The sequence below is a fragment of the Rattus rattus genome, chromosome 7 (genome assembly GCF_011064425.1).
Source record: "Rattus rattus isolate New Zealand chromosome 7, Rrattus_CSIRO_v1, whole genome shotgun sequence".
Taxonomy (NCBI): domain Eukaryota; kingdom Metazoa; phylum Chordata; class Mammalia; order Rodentia; family Muridae; genus Rattus; species Rattus rattus.
Genome location: NC_046160.1, coordinates 23,828,252 through 23,847,965, shown reverse-complemented (window position 1 = coordinate 23,847,965; position 19,714 = coordinate 23,828,252). Strand labels below are relative to the sequence as shown.

Below are 19,714 nucleotides of genomic sequence, written 5' to 3'. Positions count from 1 at the left end.
CTTCTGTTGTAAAATACAGGGTGATGATCTTAGTTACTGTTGTACAGCTGTGAAAAAACACCATGACCAGGACAGGGTATGGAAAGAGCATTTCATTGGGGGCCTTTTTAACAGTTCCAGAGGGTTAGTCCATGATCACCAAGGCAAGGTGTGTGTCAGCAGGCATGCATGGTGCTGGAGCAGTAGCCTAGAGCTTACATAGGCAAGAGGCAGACAAAGAGAGACTGAACCAGGCTTGGACTTTTGAAACCTCAGAGCCCACCCCTATGACACACCTCCAACAAGGCCACACCTCCTAACCCTTCCTAAACAATGCCACTAACAAGGGGACCAGGTATTCATGCATATGAGTCTGTGGGGTCCATTCTTATTAAGACCACCACAGTAATTACTCATATATCTAAAAGCTATACACTTGGTTGAACTTCTGAGACTAGGTCTTGCAATGTAGAATGAGCTGGGCTCAAACTCAGATCCCTTTTCCTCAGTCTCCCTAGCACTGGGATTAAAGGCATGTTCTTGGCACATGTGTACCCTCAACCTATTACATAAAGAACACCCAAAGAAAAGTCAACTCCAAATTAAGTTAAATATATGGGGTAATTTCTTCCTTAAAATTTAGGAAAATAATGTCGCTGTGATCTTAGATTGAAGGGAGAAGGGAGCTTATTGGAGAAGACATTTAAAGCATTAAAGTTCTATAAATTTGCCAATGTTGGGCTAGCAAGATAGCTCACTGGGTCAAGGTACCTACCACTGAGCTGGCTGACCCGGAATTCAGAATCTACGTGGGAGACTGAGAGAACCAGCCCTCACATATTATCCTGTAACCTCCATGTGTGCCATGAAATGTGTGTCCATCCACCCACACAAAATCTAATTAAAAATTAATTTTTGCCTATGCTGAAATAAGAATTTTTGTTTTCCATGTGCTTAGAAATATAGTGGACATACTTTTCAAAGATTCTAGGCTATGCAAAGAATTGCTACAGAGCCAGAAGATAGAAAACATGTTTAAAAGAATGACAAAAGAGTCATAGTAGAATTCAGAAAGAAGAAAACAAAAACAAAAAAACAAAAACCAAACCAAAACAAAACAAAAAACAAGCCCCTAAGACCATGAGATTTTACTTTATAGCTACCAGGTTGGCAAAATCAACCAGACTTAAGATACAAAATATTGGTAAAGATATAAACAACTTCTTTATTTTGTTTTCTTTTGGGTTTTTTGTTTGGTTGGTTTGTTGGCTGGGAATTTTTGTTGTTGTTGTTGGTTTTTGTTTTATGTTTTGTTTTGAGGCAGGGTCTCACTATGTAGGTCTAGCTGTTCTGAAACTCACCACATAGATCAGGCTGGCCTTGAACTCAAGAGATCCGACTACCTCTGCCTCCAAGGCTCTAAGATTAACGGTGTGTGCCACCAAACCCAGTGCTTATTTTTTTAAGATTTATTTTTAATTGTGTGTATTTTGACCTATGAGTATGTGCATGTTGGTGCTGTTGCCTATAGAGACGAGATGTAGGATTACACCAGAGCTGGAGTTTAGAAAGCCATGAGCCACCCTGTAAGTACTGGAACTGAACTTGGGTCCTCTGCGAGCCCAGTGCAGACTGGGAGAATACAAATTGATAGTAATTTTGGGAAAAGAGCCGGACATTGTCTTGAGCATTTGGATATGGTGCAGGGTCTATAATCCAGCACTTCTCTTAGGAGCCTTCCCTGAAGAGCACTCATGAACCCAGGAAGGAAGTGGGTCCCAGGTGCTCACAGCAGCACTGCTCTTCAGATAAAGAGCTCTTGTTAACTGGTAGGTAAGCTTATAAATAGAACTGATTTCTAAAGATGCCTACAAGTGAGGTAAAAGGTAATTTATAAAACAAGGAAAAGAAATAGCAGATAATGCATTAAGTAGCTATAGTCCAGAAGTTGGAACTAGCCCTCCCCGCACTCTGGGCTGGACTTTGTGACCCCAGCGAGTAGTTTGTGGAAAGTGGGGAAAATGAGCGTGTGTGGATAAAGGGCAAGCACCAGCTGAATCCAAGATAACCCCAGACACTCAGAATTAGTTGGAGCACAAAAAAATACCAGGCAAACTGAAATGAAGGGAAATTCTCAGAGCGCGTGACTGGTACGTAAGAACTATGAAGGTCATGAGAGACAGTTGTGGAAGTTACCAAAGAGAACAGAATGGATTGGGTTCTGGGACAGACAGCAGGGGAGGGCATTAATGGAAAAACTGGTTAAATCTGAAGTCTGGAGTTAACAGTTTTTAAAAAAAAAAAAACACACAAAACAAGCTAGGTCTGGTGGTACAACCTTTAATCTCAGCACTGAGAAGGCAGGCATTAGTAGAGTTCTGTGAGTTTAAGGCCAGCCTGGTCTCTGTGCAGAGTTTCAGACTATCCAGACTCTGTCTTTAGAAAATAAAATATCCAGGACTAGGGTGCAGTTCACTGGGAGAGTGCATGCCTCCTATGAATAAGGACCTGGGTTAGATCCTCAGCTAGACAAGAAAAGGGCAAGCAAAATAAAACCTGTATAGAGAAGGTCAGGTGGCATTGGTTTTGGTGACAGTTTCTTGGATACAACACTATAAAATATGAGCAACAAGAAAAAGATGGTGAACTGAGAATAGGACCTCCGTTGAAGGAATCAGAGAAAGAACTGGAAGAGCTTGAAGGGGCTCGAGACCCCATATGTACAACAATGCCAAGCAACCAGAGCTTTCAGGGACTAAGCCATAGCCCTAAAGACTATACATGGACTGACCCTGGACTCTGACCTCATAGGTAGCAATGCATATCCTAGTAAGAGCACCAGTGGAAGGGGAAGCCCTGGGTCCTGCTAAGACTGAACTCCCAGTGAACTAGATTGTTGGGGGAGGCGGCAATTGGGGAGGATGGGGAAGGAACACCCATAAAGAAGGGAGGGGGAGAGATTAGGGGGATGTTTGCCGGAAGCAGGGAAAGGGAATAACACTTTCGAAATGTAAATAAAAATACTCAAGTTAATAAAAAAAAAAAAAAAAAAAAAAAGAAAAAAGATGGGTAGATTTCTCTGCATCAAAGACGCAATCAAGAGTGAAAGGAAGCCAGGTGGTGGTGGTAATGCCTTTAGTCCCAGCACTCGGGTGACTGAGGCAGGTAGATCTCTACAAGTTAGAGGACAACCTGGTCTACAGAGTTCCAGGACAGCCAAGGCTACACAGGGAAACCCTGTCTCAAGAAACAAACAAAATTCCTGCAGTTCAAAACCAGAGAAATGACCTGGGTGAGAATGGGCAAATAATTTGAATAAATATTTCTCCAAAGGAGTTAGTGAATGTCACAAAAACATACTCAATGCCATCAGATATAGTGGTCTATCTCTTGAATTACAGCATCTGGAAAGCAGAGATGGGGAATCTCACAGAATTCAAGGATTCGAGGCAAGCCTAGTGTACAAAATGGATTCTAGGCCCTGTAAATGAAGAAGAGGAAGAGGAGGAAGAGAAGGAGAAAACCCCAAATATCACTGGAAGTGCAAATCAAAGCCATAATTACACATTACACACACACACACACACACACACACACACACACACACACACACACACACACACACACCGACACACTGGTACTGTACAGAAAACTCCTTTTCTCTGTCCTACCAAATAGCCATTTGGTAATGGAAACCTTGTTCTTCTGTCTTCTCATTCAGACATTAATCTCTCAGTCTGTTATCTTCTGGTCATCTCTGATTCTGAGTAATAGCTCACATTCTTCCTGTGGTCTGTATAGTTCATTCATCCAACAACTACTCTTGGCTAAACATTGGGCAGTCTAGGCCGCGGTACCTAATAAAATAGGCAAAAATTCTTGCCTTCCTTACCTAAGTCAATGAAAAGAATTCTAATTCTTCTCAGCCATTCTCCTAGCCTTTCCTCAGTTTTTACATTTTCTTTCTCTGAGATAGTTTTACTATGTAGCCCAGGCTGTCCTCAAATTCCTGAGTGCTGTCACAGGAACACATCCCCTCACTTGCTGTTTCTCAAATTTTGCAGGAACAGGTTTCTCAGTGACTTCTAAAAATTATGAACAAAGTATTAATAATGATATGCATATTTGATTTTTAATTTCATTTCAGAATTTTCTAGTTAACATTTTGTTACATATAATTATATGTAGTTTGCAACATTTTTTAAAAAAATGTATTTACTTATGTATGTGAGTACACTGTCAGTGTCTTCAGACACACCAAAAGAGGGCATCAGATCTCATTACAGGTGGTTTGAGCCACCATGTGGTTGTTGGGAATTGAACTCAGGACTTTGGGAAGAGCAATCAGTGCTCTTAACCACTGAGCCATCTCTCCAGGCTCTGCAACATGTTTTGATGAGGATGTGTGTATGTGTGTGGAAATGATTACTAATCAAGCTAATTTTTCTGTCACCTCACATAGCTGGAGTGTGTGTGTAATAACAGTCCCTCAAAGCTGTTCTCTTAGCAAATTTGCAGCACACAAGATTATAACTATAGTTCTCACATCAGCTCTCTGGACTTACTCTTCCTACAGAACTGAAATGTGTCTTGTTATATTAGAACTTTGGAAAAGTTCTGAATCTTTTGCATACTTCAACATATAAACTGAACAAATCAGGAAGTGTGACTTTTGAGGAATTCTAGCTGTTGTGTAGTTCAGGGTGGCCTGGGACTCACTATGTAGCCCAGGGTGGCCTAGAACTTGTGCTCTTCCTGCCTCATCGTTCTGAGTACTAAGATGGCGGCTAAGGAAGCTTCAAGGTATCATTTGGAGTTTTGCTTTGGTAATCAACTGTTTGATCTGACAGTCCTCTACACGAAAGGGAAAGGAACTTACTGAGTCCACTCCAATTCCAGATGTTGCCAATAAATCTAAGAGCCTCTTCTCTTTCACAACAATGCATCCCTCTAAGGTCAGCACCACAGCTAATATTCCTGTCATCCCAACATGTTCTTGGTTCCTCCAACCCATCCTTCCTCTTCATCGGAATAGTTTCTAGCCAGGCAGTGACCACCAAGTATACCTTTAACCCCAGCATTTGGGAGGCAGAGACAGTAGATCTCTGAGTTCAAGGACAGCCAGAGCTACACAGAGAAACCCTGGTCTTGAAGAAAAAAAAACCCAAAAAAGTAAGAAAGAAATGTCTCAGATAAATAAGCCAGTGACAGATTACATAGTTCCAGGTCAGCCAAAGTTACATAATGAGTCCCCGTTTCAAAACAACAATAAACACAAAGTGACAGAGTACCTTGGAGCCATTTTTAACACTTTGGTCCCTCTCTTTTCAGAAGGCATTTGTATAATCCCCAAATCTCACAGTGTGATGCTGCCTGCAAGCTCTGTTGGCTTAGCTCCATAGCTGAAGTTCCCCACATTACTGATCACACAGCAGCCCTGCATATAGATCCATCCTAACTGCTCTTACCCGATGCCTCTTTGAGGGGCTCTGTGTACTTACACTGGGGTGCGTGCAGCCTTGGGACATTTACCTGCTTACTTGCCCAATTGCTTTTTAAGCCAACTTAGAAATGGAATTGCTTTGAAGTGTGTTTTATTTGTCTCTGAGTGAAGCGCCCACCTCGACCAGCAAGGAAGACGCAACATCGTTGGATTCTTCTCAACAGCCTTTATTGCAGGAACACCTTATTCTTGTTATGGGGGACCCTGAGGAACAAAGGCACTCACCTTAAATACAAGACAGACTGTGGCTGTAAACTTGTCCTCTGGGGATTGGTGGAGTATGAAATACCTTATTAGCATGAATATCACCCTGGCCTTGTAGATGCCTATCACAACAGACCACTAGATGTCAACGCCATCTTTAGCCGCTCCCAACATCTGAGGACTTCTCTTATGGTGTCTCTCTGTCTCTGTCTCTGTCTCTGTCTCTCTCTCTGTCTCTGTCTCTCTCTGTCTCTCTCTGTCTCTCTCTCTGTCTCTCTCTGTCTCTCTCTGTCTCTCTCTGTCTCTCTCTCTGTCTCTCTCTGTCTCTCTCTCTGTCTCTCTCTCTCTCTCTCTCTCTCTCTCTCTCTCTCCCAGTGAGAGCCAAGTCAAGGCTTAATATTGTTTCATGCACTAGTTCTAATGCCTGGTTGTTACCAGCACAGCATGCATTGGACATGAGTCATTGCTTGAGAAGGAAAAGGAAATGCCCATTTGCCAAAGCACACTTGAGAAGGGAGTCTCCCCTGCATCTATAGGGAACATGTATTAATTTATATGACCATTTTTTGTTACATTTATGTATTTGTGTGGGAGTGGGCATGTGCATGCCATGACATTCAGACAGAGGTCAGAGGGCAGCTTTGGGGAGTCAGTTTTCTCCTTCCACCATTTGTGAGTTCTGATGCTCAAACTCAGGTTGACAGGCTCACATGCTAGCACTTTTATTTGCTGAGCCCTCCAATTTTAACAGCAAACATTTCATCCCATTTTAAAATATCCATAGATCTTGTAAATTGGAAATATTGACTTACCAGAAACTTTCATTGATTTTATGTAACATTTTCTCAAAAGCCTGCCACTCCCTGGGAGTTCTACCAATTGGTCAGATGTCTGATTGTCCTGTCTTCTTACCCTTCTGTCTGTCTTGCCTTAGCTCAATCCTGTCACTTTCAGGCATCATTCAAATGTGCCTTTTTTGTTTCCATACATATTTCTCTGATATATATGTTCTGTAGATTGTTTTTAAGATAGAGAAAGGACCCTGGCTGTTCCTCTGGGGAACTGGGTTTGATTCCTTGCCATTTCATGGTGGGTTGACCGTTGATAACTCCAGTTCAGGTGATCTGACTCCCTCTTCTGACCTCTTAGGTACTGGACATATGTGGTGCACAGACATACGTGCAGGCAAAACATCCATAAACAGAGAAAATGAACAAAAAAGAACGAGGAAGGGAAGCTAACAGAACATTGGTTTGGTTTCAGAGACCGGGTTTTTCTGTGTACTCGGCTGTGCAGGAATTTGCTTTCTATACCAGGCGGGCCTCAGGCCTGTTCCTGGGGTTAAAACCTCACACCCCCATGCCTGGCAATTACAGAATACTGTGTATGTTGTAAAAGCAACATGTAAAGATTGGTATAGACTTCTGGCTACTTCAGAGACATTCTGGCCACTCGCAGATCTTGGATAAGATCACAGTAAAACTGGAAGTTTATATTCTCTGAGTGGAGGTTCTAAAGTGGCCATGGACTTTACTGTTCTACTGTGAAACACGCAGGCTCGCGTGTGGTCAACTTTTTATTGTGCTTATATAGGTAAATGTAAAATTGTTATAAAGCACTTCCCAAAGTCTGAAATTAGCTTTTTTTTAAAACTTATTATATATATACACACACACTGTAGCTGTCTTCAGACACACCAGAAGAGGGCATTCGATCTCATTACAGATGGTTGTGAGCCACCATGTGGTTACTGGGATTTGAACTCAGGACCTCTGGAAGAGCAGTCAGTGCTCTTAACCACTGAGCCATCTCTCCAGCCCCTGACATTACCTTTTTACAATGGTACTTTTTATAGTCAGTAATACAAAATGGCTGGGTTCCTCCCTTGTCAGCCTGAACAAATGTATTTTTATTTCCTACCTGTTTAAGAGAGTACTGTCAAAAGTTTCACTGTTGCTGAATTTCCAGTCACCTGTTTTGTTTTGTTTTTGTTTTTATCTTTATTAACTGAGTATTTCTTATTCCAGTCACCTGTTTTACTAGTTGAATTTGCTGTGGCTTTTTTTTCTATGAGGTGTATGTGCCGCTTCACAGATTAGTAAGTGACCTTTTGTGCTGTATTTTAGAAGCAGTTTATATTAGTAAGAACTTTGTAACTAAATACTGCCCCCAAAGAAAGAGAATTCTGCCCTTCAACTTCAGTGTCTGGAAGATCACAGGTTCCTGTCAATCAGTCATCTGTTCTTCATAACTGTCAAAAAGAAACAGCAAAGAAATCACTCAGGAGTGACATTAAAGACATTTTCCTTGCATCTGTCACACGCACTGTTGGGTACAAAATACACTGCTGATTACAGCTGTTTTCCTTGTAGTTCTTTGGAACGTTGCCTTTGTTTGGTTGTGTCTGGGTTTTCTGGCCAAGGCAGGCTTTTTCATCAGGTCACTTGGTGGCTCTAGCCACCTTTTTCATGCCTCTTGCTTGGATACTTCAGGGGCCATGGACTGCCAAGGTACAAGAGGGAATGTCTGTGGCTGGTGAAATGAAACTCTGCCTTTGTTGAGCAGGAGCCTTGGGCGGGAAGAGTGCCTTACTGCCTAGAACTCATCTGGTGGGTTCCTGCACACACACTCTCACCTCCCTTTCAAGGAACACAAGGTCATGTGTGGTTCTTCTCAGAGTGTCTTTCCTATCAGACAAGGTCACCCTGAAGTTTGGATTTGGGGGTTGGAGGGGTAGTATACTTTGCCTCACCTGCGTAGAAAGCTCTCTTCTCTGGGTATCAGACCCCAAAGGGCAACGGCAAGCCACTTAAGACAGGATTGGTTGGTTTAACACACACACACACACACACACACACACACACACACACACACACACACACACACACACTCTATATGATATGTAGTGTTGTTGTTTGGACAGGCTCTCACTTTGTAGCCTCCTAAATTGGGCTTGAACTCTTGATCCTCCTGCCTCAGACCTGGGCTTAATGACCATACACACCACACCTGGCTGAGGTGAGGGTCTTTCCAGGTAATTTAAAAGTTGCTGTCATGGAAAGGGAATCTCTGGAGTGAGCTGGATCCTGGTTTGTTGATGGCTTTGCCTCTGCACTGCTGCTCACCCAGAGATGGCCACGCCCATGGGGGAAGGCTTTGCCAAGGAGCTGCTTGGCCAGAGCTAGGTGTGATGTTGCATGCCTGAAATCCAAGGCTGAGGCAGGGGGATCACAAGTTCATGGCATGTTGGTTAGGGCGAGTCTGAGGCCAGCCCTGGTGACTTAGGAAGAGACCCTCTCTCAAAAGGAAAATGTAAAGATCTGGGGCATCAGGATGTAAGTTAGGTGTCCAGGTTCCGGATTTAACCTGCAGCATTGCTAGGCCAGACTTGGTTTGGAGGCCCTTGCTCCTGCCTCCTTCACCTCCATTACTCACTCTGCTTCTGAGAAAGCTGCTTCTCACCTGGCAAGCTCACTTCTTTCTCTGCTGTGTTCTGAGGTGCAGGTTTCGTTTGTGACCTAGGGGAAAGTGGAAAGGCCCAGTTGGGGTGAGCATTAGTATAGCCCTCCCAACTGTGAAGAGGGTGTGTCCATTTTGACTTTCTTGTTTGCTTTCCCAGGAACTTCGGTATCAGCTAAATAGGTCTCACAGGGCCGCCCCCCCCCCACACACACACACTCTTTTCCCTCCAAATGTTAGCGAGGAGCAGAGCATCTCCAGGCATCTGGGTGGTCATCAGGGACCCCAAATCCTGTCTGGAGAAACTGAGTCTGAAAGCTACTTTGCTGTAGAAAGAACCCCCAGTTCTCTCTTAGCCAGGCCCCTCTCCCCAGGAGGGCTGGAGAATGGCCCACCAAATCTCCCAGTCAGCCAGCAAGGCTTGGAGCAACTCACCATGGAGATGGCAGAGTTAGAGGACCGGCTGCCTCGCAACCATTTGCGCAAGGCCTCTAGTACCTGAAGGAAAGGTAAATATGTTTATGTTGATCGCACTCAAGCCTCTAGGTCAGGCGCGTGGGGAGCTGGCTGGACACTCACCTTCTTGTCTGTGAGGCAGCCAAACACAAAGATGAAGACACCCTGGGGAGAGGGGGTGGGGAGCGGGTTAGGGGAGGGGAGGCTCTCTCTCCTCATGTCTATTCTCAGACCTTCTCTCTAACCAACGTCCTAAGTTACCTCTTCCATTTCTATGCACGTGTGCACCATTTGGCATCGCGTGTGCACGTGCGTGTGTACATGCTACACTGTATATGTGGAGGTCAGAGGACAGAGTGAGGGAGCCAGTCCTTTCCTTCCACCGTCTGGGGTCCAGGGACCAAGCTCAGACTTGGCAGCAGGTACCTTTACCTGCCAAGCCATCTTGCTGACACTCACGTGCCTTTCTTAGATTGGGTTAAGACTGGGTACTGATGATTTCCAGACTTCATCATAAACCTAAGGAAAACAAGCTCAGAGGGGTTATGGGATTTGCCCAAAGTTACCCAGTGAGGCTGTGAAGGAGCTGGGATCTATATTTGATCCTTCTAAGATTGGTGAGCCTGGTGATTGGCAGTGACTTAGACATGTAAAAGGCCAGCTGGTATAGCCACTCCGCCCTTGGCACCTACCTGGAGGCTGTTGAGAATGACAAAGATGTAGTGAAAGACCAAGGAGCCTTCAAACAGAGTGGTCACGCCCAGTCCCCAAGTCAGGCCAAAGATGGGCGTGAGGATAAGCAGGGCTTTAAGCACTCCCACAAGAGCTTGGCGCTTCTCCACTGCAGGCCCCTCTGACAGCGAAGGTCTCAGCAGCTTCAGCACAGCAATGACAAGGACCAGCCCGTTGACACTAACGATGGCCAGCACCGGCTCGCTGAAGGCGTGCAGCATGACGCCATCTCCGCTCAGCAAGCATTTCCCCTCCCGCAGGTATTTCCTTTGAGGCAAGTAGAGGCCCAGGGTGACACCTGCAAACCCCAGTGGGCACAGGTAGCCCAGGATCGACATCAGCGAGAGAACCAAGGGCTTGGACAGCTGGTGGAAGACAAAAAGCAGCTGGTGGGCCAGCACCAGGGCCTGTGCCAGCATCCAGAAAAAGGTGGCCAGGTAGAAGAAGTGACACAGGAAAGCAGTGGCCAGGCAGACCAGGCTGTGGTACCCTGACGGAAGCCATGGGTTCCCCAGGAAACATGTGTCTGCGACCAGCAAGCAGATCACCATGTTGAACAGGGCGGTGTGTCGGAAGAAGGCGACTTTGTTCCGGACCACCACTCTCCACACCAGCCGGTAAATAACCAGGCAGACGAGCAGAGCCAGAATGGAGGCCCCGACACCCACCTGGCTCAGCAGGTCCAGGAGGGGGTCTTCTGGGACAGCGTGTTGGGACATGAGGATGGAAAAGGCTGTGAGGTGCCGGCAAATGCACTGAAAGGCGCTTGCATTGACTGCCTGTAGCTCACACCCTTCATCTGACCAACCTCCCTGGCCCTGGAAGGCATCGTGGTCCCAGAAGACACAGTGCAGGGTTCCGTTCATGTCTTCAAAGTCCATGATAACCTCTGCCTGCGTGAAGTCCTGGCCATCTGCTGTGATGGAGATCACAAGAATCATCCCTGGAGTGGCGTATGAGGTGTCCCGCAGCCCTTGTGTATAGTTGGAGGGCAGCCGGGAGTCCAGCTTTTGCAGTGCTAGGCTAGTAATTCTGACGTTAGTTCCATTACGGACCAATGGGGCCAGTGAATGCCATGGAATCCGTGCCTGCAGGAGGGGCGGGGCGGAGGGCATTTGGTAGCCAAGAGGAGAGGAGTGTCTGAGGAGCTGGCTCTGCAGTAACACATTAGATGAACTGAAGGAAAAAGGATGCTGTTGTGGGCTCACACTGTGGACCAGGGTCTCCACAGCCTTCAGGAAATCTGAGCCCATAGAGGGCTCCTGGGCCCGAGCCAGAGTCCACAGAGAGGTGATGTTCACATCTAGAATCTTGTCTGTGGTAGTCAGGAGGTCCTGCAGTGACCAACAGTAGGAGCGGTGTGACACAGGGGCATTAGGACCTACAGACCCCACCCTTCCTTCCATGGCAAGACCCAGAGTGGCAAGAAAAGGAGACAGGACAGGTCTGTGGGGAGGCCTTCTAGTGGGACGGGTGGAGCACTGTTCAGCAGCTACATGGGCCTCGGGTTCATGGTCTCCAAATCTACACCCACATCCTCTGCCCGATGCCTCTTCTGCCCCTTCCCTTGGGACCTCCCAGGTCCTACAAAGGTCCTTCTTCAATTCTGCAACTTGTCCAGTTCTGCAAAGCTGGGAGTGGCTAGTGGTGGCTAGTGTCAGGGAGTACTCTATGCTGAAGTCGAGAGCCACCTGAGGTCTGAGTGGCCAAGTGGTCTCTGCAGTTTAGAGGCTGACGGGAAAGGTGTGTGGTGGTGTTCCTGCTACTTATTCTTGATTTGTCTGGGTACAGCAATGTCAAGTGTGCCCGAGTGTCTCTGTGAGTACTGGGTTATCATGTATGGTGTGTTCTCTCTCTCTCTCTCTCTCTCTCTCTCTCTCTCTCTCTCTCTCTCTCTCTCTCTCTCTGTGTCTGTGTGTGTGTGATGTTCCCATGCTGTGTACCCACGTGTGTCTCTGAAACTCATGCCTCCCCACCCCTTCTGGCCTCCCAGCAGCAGGCTTTCTTTATTCTCCATGGCTTTGGAGATGTTTATAAGAACAGAGAAAGCAGGAACCCTGGCTCTAAGAAGGTCCCTGTTGGGCTGCCCACGATGTCAGAGGACAGAAATGTTCATCACGAAAGAGCTTCCACCTGTACCACCCAGTAGACCCACTATGGCTCCGAGACCTTACCTTCAGAGCTCTGTCTGTAAGCTCTGTGCTTGTCTCTGCTACTACCTTGGCCAGTAAGGTCACAGTGTGCAGCATTTCCCGTAAGTCAGAGGGGGTGCTGACCACCCCCACCTGCCTTTGCAGCTCCCTCAAGATCCATGGCACCTGCTCATTAGGCTTCCCCTGGCCTTCCAGCAGCAGCTGACAGAAAGGACAGCAGGAAACGGGTGGCATGAAAATCCTCACCAGGAACGGACCCCGGTACAGCTCCTTGCCCCTCTGCTCTGCACCCATAAGAGGAGCAGGAAGAAGAGGGAGTACATGGCCAGACAGAAGGAACAGATACTGAAGTTAAAAGGACAGATATTACTTGGTGGGACTGTGGTTTGAAACAAATACCCCCCACACCCACCCATTGTTCCTGGAGGACCCACTCTTCCTTTCTAGGTCTGCGAGGGGTTCAGGTGAGAGAGGCTGAACAACATATAAGCTGGCAGCTGGCATCAGAATCTGAATTCTGAGGGGAGGAGATGAAGAGACATGGAGGGAGGGAGGGAAGGCAGGCAGCCAGACAGGTGGGCAGTCAAGTAGGCAGGCAGACAGACAGACAGGTGGGCAGTCAAGTAGGCAGCCAGACAGCCAGACAGGCGGGCAGACAGACAGGTAGGCGGGCAGGTGCAGTCAGGCAGGTGTAGTTTGCAGGGAGAGTCAGCTTTACCTTGGCTTTAAAATACAGGTCTAGGATTTTTGCTTCTGTGCAGCTGTCCTGGACTGGTCCCCAGATGCCATTGGATCCACAGAGTCTCTTTACCACACCCGTCTTATTCATAGGACATGGGGCCTGTGCCATGAAACCGGCCTTGGTGACATTCCAGGCAACCACCGAGAAGTCCTCAGGGCAGGTAGTGTCTCCATCTGAAGAAGAACGGGTGAGGGCTCAGCAGCCACCGTACAGCTGGAGCTTTTGTTTCAGCCGGAACCTATGCAGGCTGCGCTACCCGAGGCTGCTCAAGGCAGAGGGACGGCAAAGGGGAGGCCCCATGTTTCAAGAACAAGCCTACAGGACCCAAGGCCCACATACCCTGGATGATCGTGATGGAGACAGGAGCCACGAGAGGAGCCAGGCTCTGACTCTGAAGGGTGCAGGTATATGTGGTATCGGCTGCTGGGCAGTGCCGTACGGCAAGCACAAAGCACTGGGAATCCGGCATGTTTTGCAAGGAGGCTGAGGGCAGGAGAGAGGAGAAAAGTGAGCCATCCCTGGCTGAAGCCGGTGGGGGCTAAGCAGGCCCTAAAAGACCACATCAGAGTGATCTTCGAGGACAAAGACTGAGGGCAAGCTGGGTGGTATGTCAGCATCCAGCTACGGGTTCAGAATTCGGGTTTTGCTGAAGTGCGTCCTATTGGGTCTCTAGTCTGGGACTCAGTTTCAACCTAGTTTAAAGTATTTGTTCTCACTCTTCATGTGGCATTTTAAAAAGATTCGCTCTGGTTTTAATTATGTGCACAGTTATGTAACCTTGTGTAGAGACGTACTTGTGTGCACAGATGAGTTCATGGCGAGCTTCAGGTCCCCTGGGCTAGAGTTACTGGGGGTGAGCCGGGTGGCATGGGTGTTGGGAACTGATCTCAGGTCCTCTGGAAGAGCAGCAAGTGCTTTTAACAGCTAAGCCATGTCTCCAGCCCCAATTTCCTCTCCCCAACCCCTTAACAAAGATTTGTTTATTTGTGTATTTTATGTATGTGAGTGCTCTGTCTCCAGAAGAGTGAATCAGATCACATTACAGATGGTTGTGAGCCATGGGAATTGAACTCAGGACCTCTGGAAGAACATCCAGTGCTCTTGCCTGCTGAGCCATCTCTCCAGACCCCCACCCCTCACCCCCACCCTGGGTTCCTCCTTTTTAAAGACAGGATATTATTAAACCGACATCATGGAGTTTACTGCAGGAGTCGAGGGGCAGTGTGTGATGGGAAGGCTCTATTATCGAGCAGGGAGTGCTCTGATGAACATGACTGCCCAATGCCCATCTGTAGCCCGTGCTGCCTGGAGGGCCCAGCTCCTTCACTCATCTCTGGTAGTCTCCTACCTTGGCTGTCCTCCCCAGGACTCCAGGTAGCAGTGTAGGCCATGTTGGTAAGCGGGATGCAGCACCTCAGCTGGAAGCCAGTGGAGGCAGCACAGGAGATGGACAGCTCCTCTGGGAGGCGAACCACGTCTTTCTCCTCCAAGGGCATCTTCACCACCTGCCGCAGCGTCCGCCTGAATCCCTGGGCCTCGAAGATGCTTTCATACTCACCTGCAGAGGTGTACCCACTGGACCTGGTGGCTCACCCAGGTCTGCCTGTAGGCTAGCTCTCCACCACTTCCTAAGTCACAGCCCAGGCCCTCTCTGTGCCAGGACCTCACTCTCAGCCATAAGGTCCCAGGATAGCCCTTTTGGAAGATACTCCCTTGCCCCTAGAAGAGAGATCTATAAAAGATGCCCCTGGCTTGTCCATTTTAGCCAGTGCTGCTGGATTCTAAAGTAAGCCCCTACCCCCATAATGCTACCCCGTCATTCAGGATCTGCACCGATGTCTCTCAACCTGTGGGTCGAAACCCCTTGTGGGGGGGATCAAATGACCCTTTCACAGGGGTCACCTAAGGTCATTAGAAAACACAGATATTTACATTATGGTTCATAACAGTAGCAAAATTACAGTTATGCAGTACCAGTGAAAATAATTTTATGGTGGGGGTCACCACCACACGAGGAACTGAATTAAAGGGTAGCGGCATCTGGAAGATTGAGAACCACTGCTTTAGACAAGCACCAGTCTTTTCTCAGCCCGAACTGAGTGGTCTTGGTTTTTAACATCCCCCATATGATAAACGTTTTTAGCCAGGAGTATTTTGTTCTGAAGAGCAGTAACAATCAGAAGATTGACATTTTTGCACTTGTGTTTGTATGTCTGTGTGCATGTGCATGCACACACGTGCACAAGGATGTCTGCGGGTGGGCATGTGCCACAGCATGTGGGGGGAGTGTCAGGGGGCAATCTCAGGTGTGGGTGTTTATCTTCCACCTCGTCTGAGGCACCACCTCGTCTGAGGCAGGATCTCTTTGTTTGATGCCATCTCTTCTGGGCTCTTTTTCCTTTCTTTCTTTTTTTTTTCTTTTTTTTTTTTTTTTTTTTTTTTGGCTAGCAGGAGGTTTCATGTAGCTGCTAGTAGGGAGCATGACCGTGAGCATCTCATCCTCCTGCCTCCGCCTCCCAAATGCTGAGCATATACCTGATTTATGAGGTGTCAGGAATTGAAGCCATTGCTGCCAACCAGTGTGGCCCAGGCACAGCCACTTGAACATCTGAAAGAAGGCCAGCTGCTCTGATTCTGTCCCCTGTGGCTTCTCAGAGGCAGCACTAGATGTCACCACCCATTCCTGAGAGAGCCAAGTGACATCACCTCGTGTGTGTGTGTGTGTGTGTGTGTGTGTGTGTGTGTGTGTGTGTTTACATTGTCATGTATCAGGACAACATTGAGTTTTTGTGATGCTCTGAGAGGGTTTTAGGAACCCCCAGATTACAGTGTGAACAGTTGGCTGTTGCTGACCCACACTATGAGTCTTTGCTTTCCCAGCGAATGGAAAGATGGAAAAAGTCTCAAAAGGGGTGAATGGAGGGAGAAAAGGAAGAAAAGGGAAAGAAAATGGAGGGAGAGGTGAAGAGAGGAGAGAAAGAAGTGGGTAGTTCATGCCTGTGACCTCAGTGCTTGGCGAACCGAGGCAAGAGGATTGCTGTGAGGTTAAGGCTAGCCTGAGATAGAGTGAGGTTCAGGTCAGCCTGGGCTACAGAGAGAAATGACTCTGTCTCAGGAACCCCGTGGGAGAGGAGAGAGAAGAAACAGTTGAGGGTTACCTGTCCAGTGACGGGACATGTGGGCGATTTGAAGACCAGCCTGGCTCTCATTGGACGTCTGGAACACATTGGTCCCTGGACATAGTAAGATGGGTCTGTGGTTCTCTGACTGTCTCAAGTACCATCTCAGGTTTGTAGCCTTCTCTTTCTTGAGGAGAATGAGGTTCAGGGTGTTCCTGTGCATTTGTAGCTGCGAGTCCAGTGTCAGGTTCGCAGGAACTATAGGGAGGGGAGAGACAGGGGCTAGAGAAGGGCCTTAGCTAGCAACCCCTCTTCCCCACCTTCTGAGGCCTGACTCTCCACATGTCTCCCCGCATAACTACCTTCATGGCCATGCTCAGGTATCTGACTGTGACTGCTACACCGCAGCCTGGAAGACCCTCCCACTGAGAACGAGAGTGGCAAACTCTCTGGCTTATGACTTCCACTTTCCAGGGACTTGGGGCTCCTGAAGCTGCTTCAGGGAAGGTCCCCTTGTCCACGTGTCCCCAGAGCTGCTGTCATCAGTTTCATTTTTCAAGTCCCAAGCCCAGATCCAGGGTCTTGCTGAATAGTTGACTTTTTCCCCCAGCCGGAAGAACAGCTGGGTTTGGACCAGAAACACAGGTCCAAAGTACAGGCAGAAACCAGCCAGACAAACAAACACCGCAACAATCCAGATACTAGTGTCCAAGTTCCTCACCCTCCTTACCAGGTGGCAGCAACTGACAATAGCCAGGAACCGGACCGTGGAAGCTGAGACATTTACAGGAATCTCTCTCTGACCTGTGGCCACAGCAGTTGGGGTAAAGGGAGCAAAGTGTGGTGTTCCATTGGTAGTCAGGGTGGCAAGTGCAGAAGCTAGTCCCGCTGTGGTCGACATGACACTCTGTGACCGAGAGAGAGGCAGGCTGGCTAAGAAAATGAAGTCTCAGGGCTGGATGACACTAATCCTGGAGTCCCAGGAGATCAGGCTTACCCACCCAAGGGGACTTCCTTTGCAACCTGCACTGAGTAAAGCAGGCCGTGCCTGGCAAGGACACCCTGGTAATGTTCCTCACACTCTGCCTGCCTCCTGTATTCTCTGCTCAAATTAGAACATGGGGACATGAACAGGAAGGGACAGGTCGGTTGGGTAAGGAGATGAGGACGGTCATGGGCCAGGGACAATGACGTAGGGAATAGGAGAGTCCGCTGCATCTTGGGCAAGCTGCCTAGCTAGAGAGTTGGGAATCTGTGTGCTGTCCACAGAGAGCCCCATGCAACTGCTACCTGTTGTGAGGACAAGGGCAGTGATCATTCTGGAGGAGAAGAATGCCAAGACAGTAGGAAGTGTGAAGTTCTCAGAGAGCTTCGGCGGCAAGGCTCTGTTGGAAAATTCCAGATGGACATAGCTGGTGACCAGCACTGATTCTATAGAAGCAAAGGGGACATCAGAGGAGAGGTGGTGAGGCCCCAAGCTAGTCCCCTTTTGCCTTAATATACTCAGGTGGTCATTTCTGGGGGCAGAAGCAGACGCCATCTCCCGCAGCCCTCCTAGGTGCACAGAGGCTGCAGGACGATGACAACTCCCACCCTCGTTGGGGATGCACTCCAGTCAATGGTTCCAAGTTGTCATTGCCAAGTGCATGTGTCTTTCTAGGCCTCACAACTGAAGAACTGGAGTAGGCCCTCCCAGAGCCTGTCCTCCCTCTGCCTGCCTCACTGTGACCCCTCCTGTTTCTTCCTTTACCCTTCCTTGATACCCCTGCCCCACCAGTCCCTCCACTCACCCCCTACTCCACTGTACTGGTTCAGTTGCTGCACAGATTTCCCTCCAGACAGACTGAGCTCCTAGAAAAAGACAGGGAAGAGACCTCTGAGGAGAGAGGTTGGTCCCAAGTTCCTCCCAGGCTACCTCACGGGCAGCCTGGCTATTCTGGTGTGACTTGGTCTCTCAGAAGCTCTTCTTTAGGTCAGAGGTCAAATGTAAGTATCTGGAGGGAAAAGGGGGCATTCAGAAATGGGGCACAATTCCAGGGACCCTGTCAGGGCCAGCAGCCTCACCTAAAACCAGGAACCAGGCACACCCTGGGAGTCAACATGCTTTGCTTAGCTCCTTCCTGAATTTACCTGTCCCTGGGCCTCTAGGCTGATTGAAATGGCTGAGTCTTGGAGGCAAGGGTCTTGCAGATTAACCCACTCTTTCCTCTCAAAATCCATGTACATGCGCACCTAACACCAGGTGGCAGCCCACACTTGCAATCCCAGAACCCAGGAGTCTAAAGCAAGGAGACTGTAGCAAGTTCAAGGTCAGCCTGGGCTACAAAGTGAATCTTTATTTAAAAAAAAAAAAACAAAAACAAAACTAACAACAATCACTTCCAAAATATAGATAATAAAACCAAAAGGAAGCCAGGCACGGTGGTCCATGCCTGTAATCCCAGCCCTTAAGGTAAGGGAGGAGGAGTATCATTTACTTAAGTGTAAGAGTTCAATAGCATCCTGGGCAACACAGCAGAACCACACAGGAAATAAAAACAAGAAAGTGCACAAACACTAGGAGGGCCCCTAGGTACGGATATAACAAACAGAGAAAGACAGAGAAAGCTACAGAGAGGGATTTAGATCTGGGGATTACAATGGATTTGGAGCTATAGATAAATAAATAACGATATTGCCCCTTCCAGGGAGAAAATGGGTTATAAAAGGTAAGCCTAGGCTTGACCGCTTCTCCTCAGACTCTTTCCCGTCCTCTCTGCCGGTAAGCTTCCAGATCTGCAAAGGTTTTCTTCTCATTTCTCTTTAAATTGCTAGCATGACTAGAAGAGCCTGTATCCAAAGAGCAGCAGGTGCCATAGGACGTCCTGGGGACTCAGGAAAAGCCATGGAAGTGTCCCCTCACACTGAGCAGGAAGACTGACTTCTTGGGGGTCCCTTCCTTCTGCCTATCCTTTTATCCCACACCTTGTGGTCCCTCACAACTTGTCTCCCCAGGGCCCTCACCCCAGTACTTACTGTCTGGGCTGTGGGGACAAATGTTGACTCCAACTCCAGCAGGGGAAGGGTCATGGCTAGGAGCAGCTGGGAGAGAGCTAGAGAGGACATGGCTTGACGCAGCAGTCCCTAAAAGCCCTGCAGCTGTTTCATGATGCAAATTCCCTCCCCCAGAGGGAGGGAGGAAAGGCTAGGGGGAGCCTGGCTGAGTTTACAGAGCAAGGGCCACAGTCTGTGATTCAGTCAGACAGATATGCTTCCAGGTCGCTGGGGCCACCTGGACCCCACATGATTCTGTGAGAGGAATGTGCCCTGCTTCCCCTGGGCTCTCCAGGAGGAGAGGACACCAGTGCCGAGTCACAAGAAACAACAG

General features: G+C 48.1%; 1 protein-coding gene across 2 annotated transcripts; it reads right to left on the bottom strand.

Moving 5' to 3' along the window:
• Positions 1-7,805: 7,805 nt before the first annotated feature.
• Adgrf3 (adhesion G protein-coupled receptor F3) lies at positions 7,806-19,452 on the bottom strand. 2 transcript variants are annotated; one of them, XM_032908667.1, is made up of 14 exons: positions 19,363-19,452; positions 18,138-18,198; positions 17,638-17,778; positions 17,078-17,254; positions 16,387-16,605; positions 14,577-14,786; positions 13,568-13,711; positions 13,205-13,401; positions 12,508-12,687; positions 10,294-11,667; positions 9,725-9,766; positions 9,581-9,643; positions 9,149-9,204; positions 7,913-7,937 (listed from the first exon to the last, which is right to left on the bottom strand). In XM_032908667.1, the coding sequence occupies exons 1-14, from the start codon at positions 19,450-19,452 to the stop codon at positions 7,913-7,915; spliced, it is 2,979 nt and encodes a 992-aa protein (XP_032764558.1). The 2 variants fall into 2 exon arrangements, with proteins under 2 accessions (XP_032764559.1, XP_032764558.1); XM_032908668.1 differs by lacking the exons at positions 9,725-9,766; positions 19,363-19,452 and having other exon boundaries at positions 7,806-7,937; positions 18,138-18,381.
• Between the last annotated feature and the right edge of the window lie 262 nt (positions 19,453-19,714).

Coding starts and splice junctions, on each gene's coding strand:
- Adgrf3 (XM_032908667.1), bottom strand. CDS start 19,452: ATGTCCTCTCTAGCTCTCTCCCAGCTGCTCCTAGCCATGACCCTTCCC. Junction 17,255..17,637: donor TGCCCTTGTCCTCACAACAG/GTAGCAGTTGCA, acceptor TCTCGGTCACAG/AGTGTCATGTCGACCACAGC. Junction 9,205..9,580: donor CTAACTCTGCCATCTCCATG/GTGAGTTGCTCC, acceptor ACTTTCCCCTAG/GTCACAAACGAAACCTGCAC.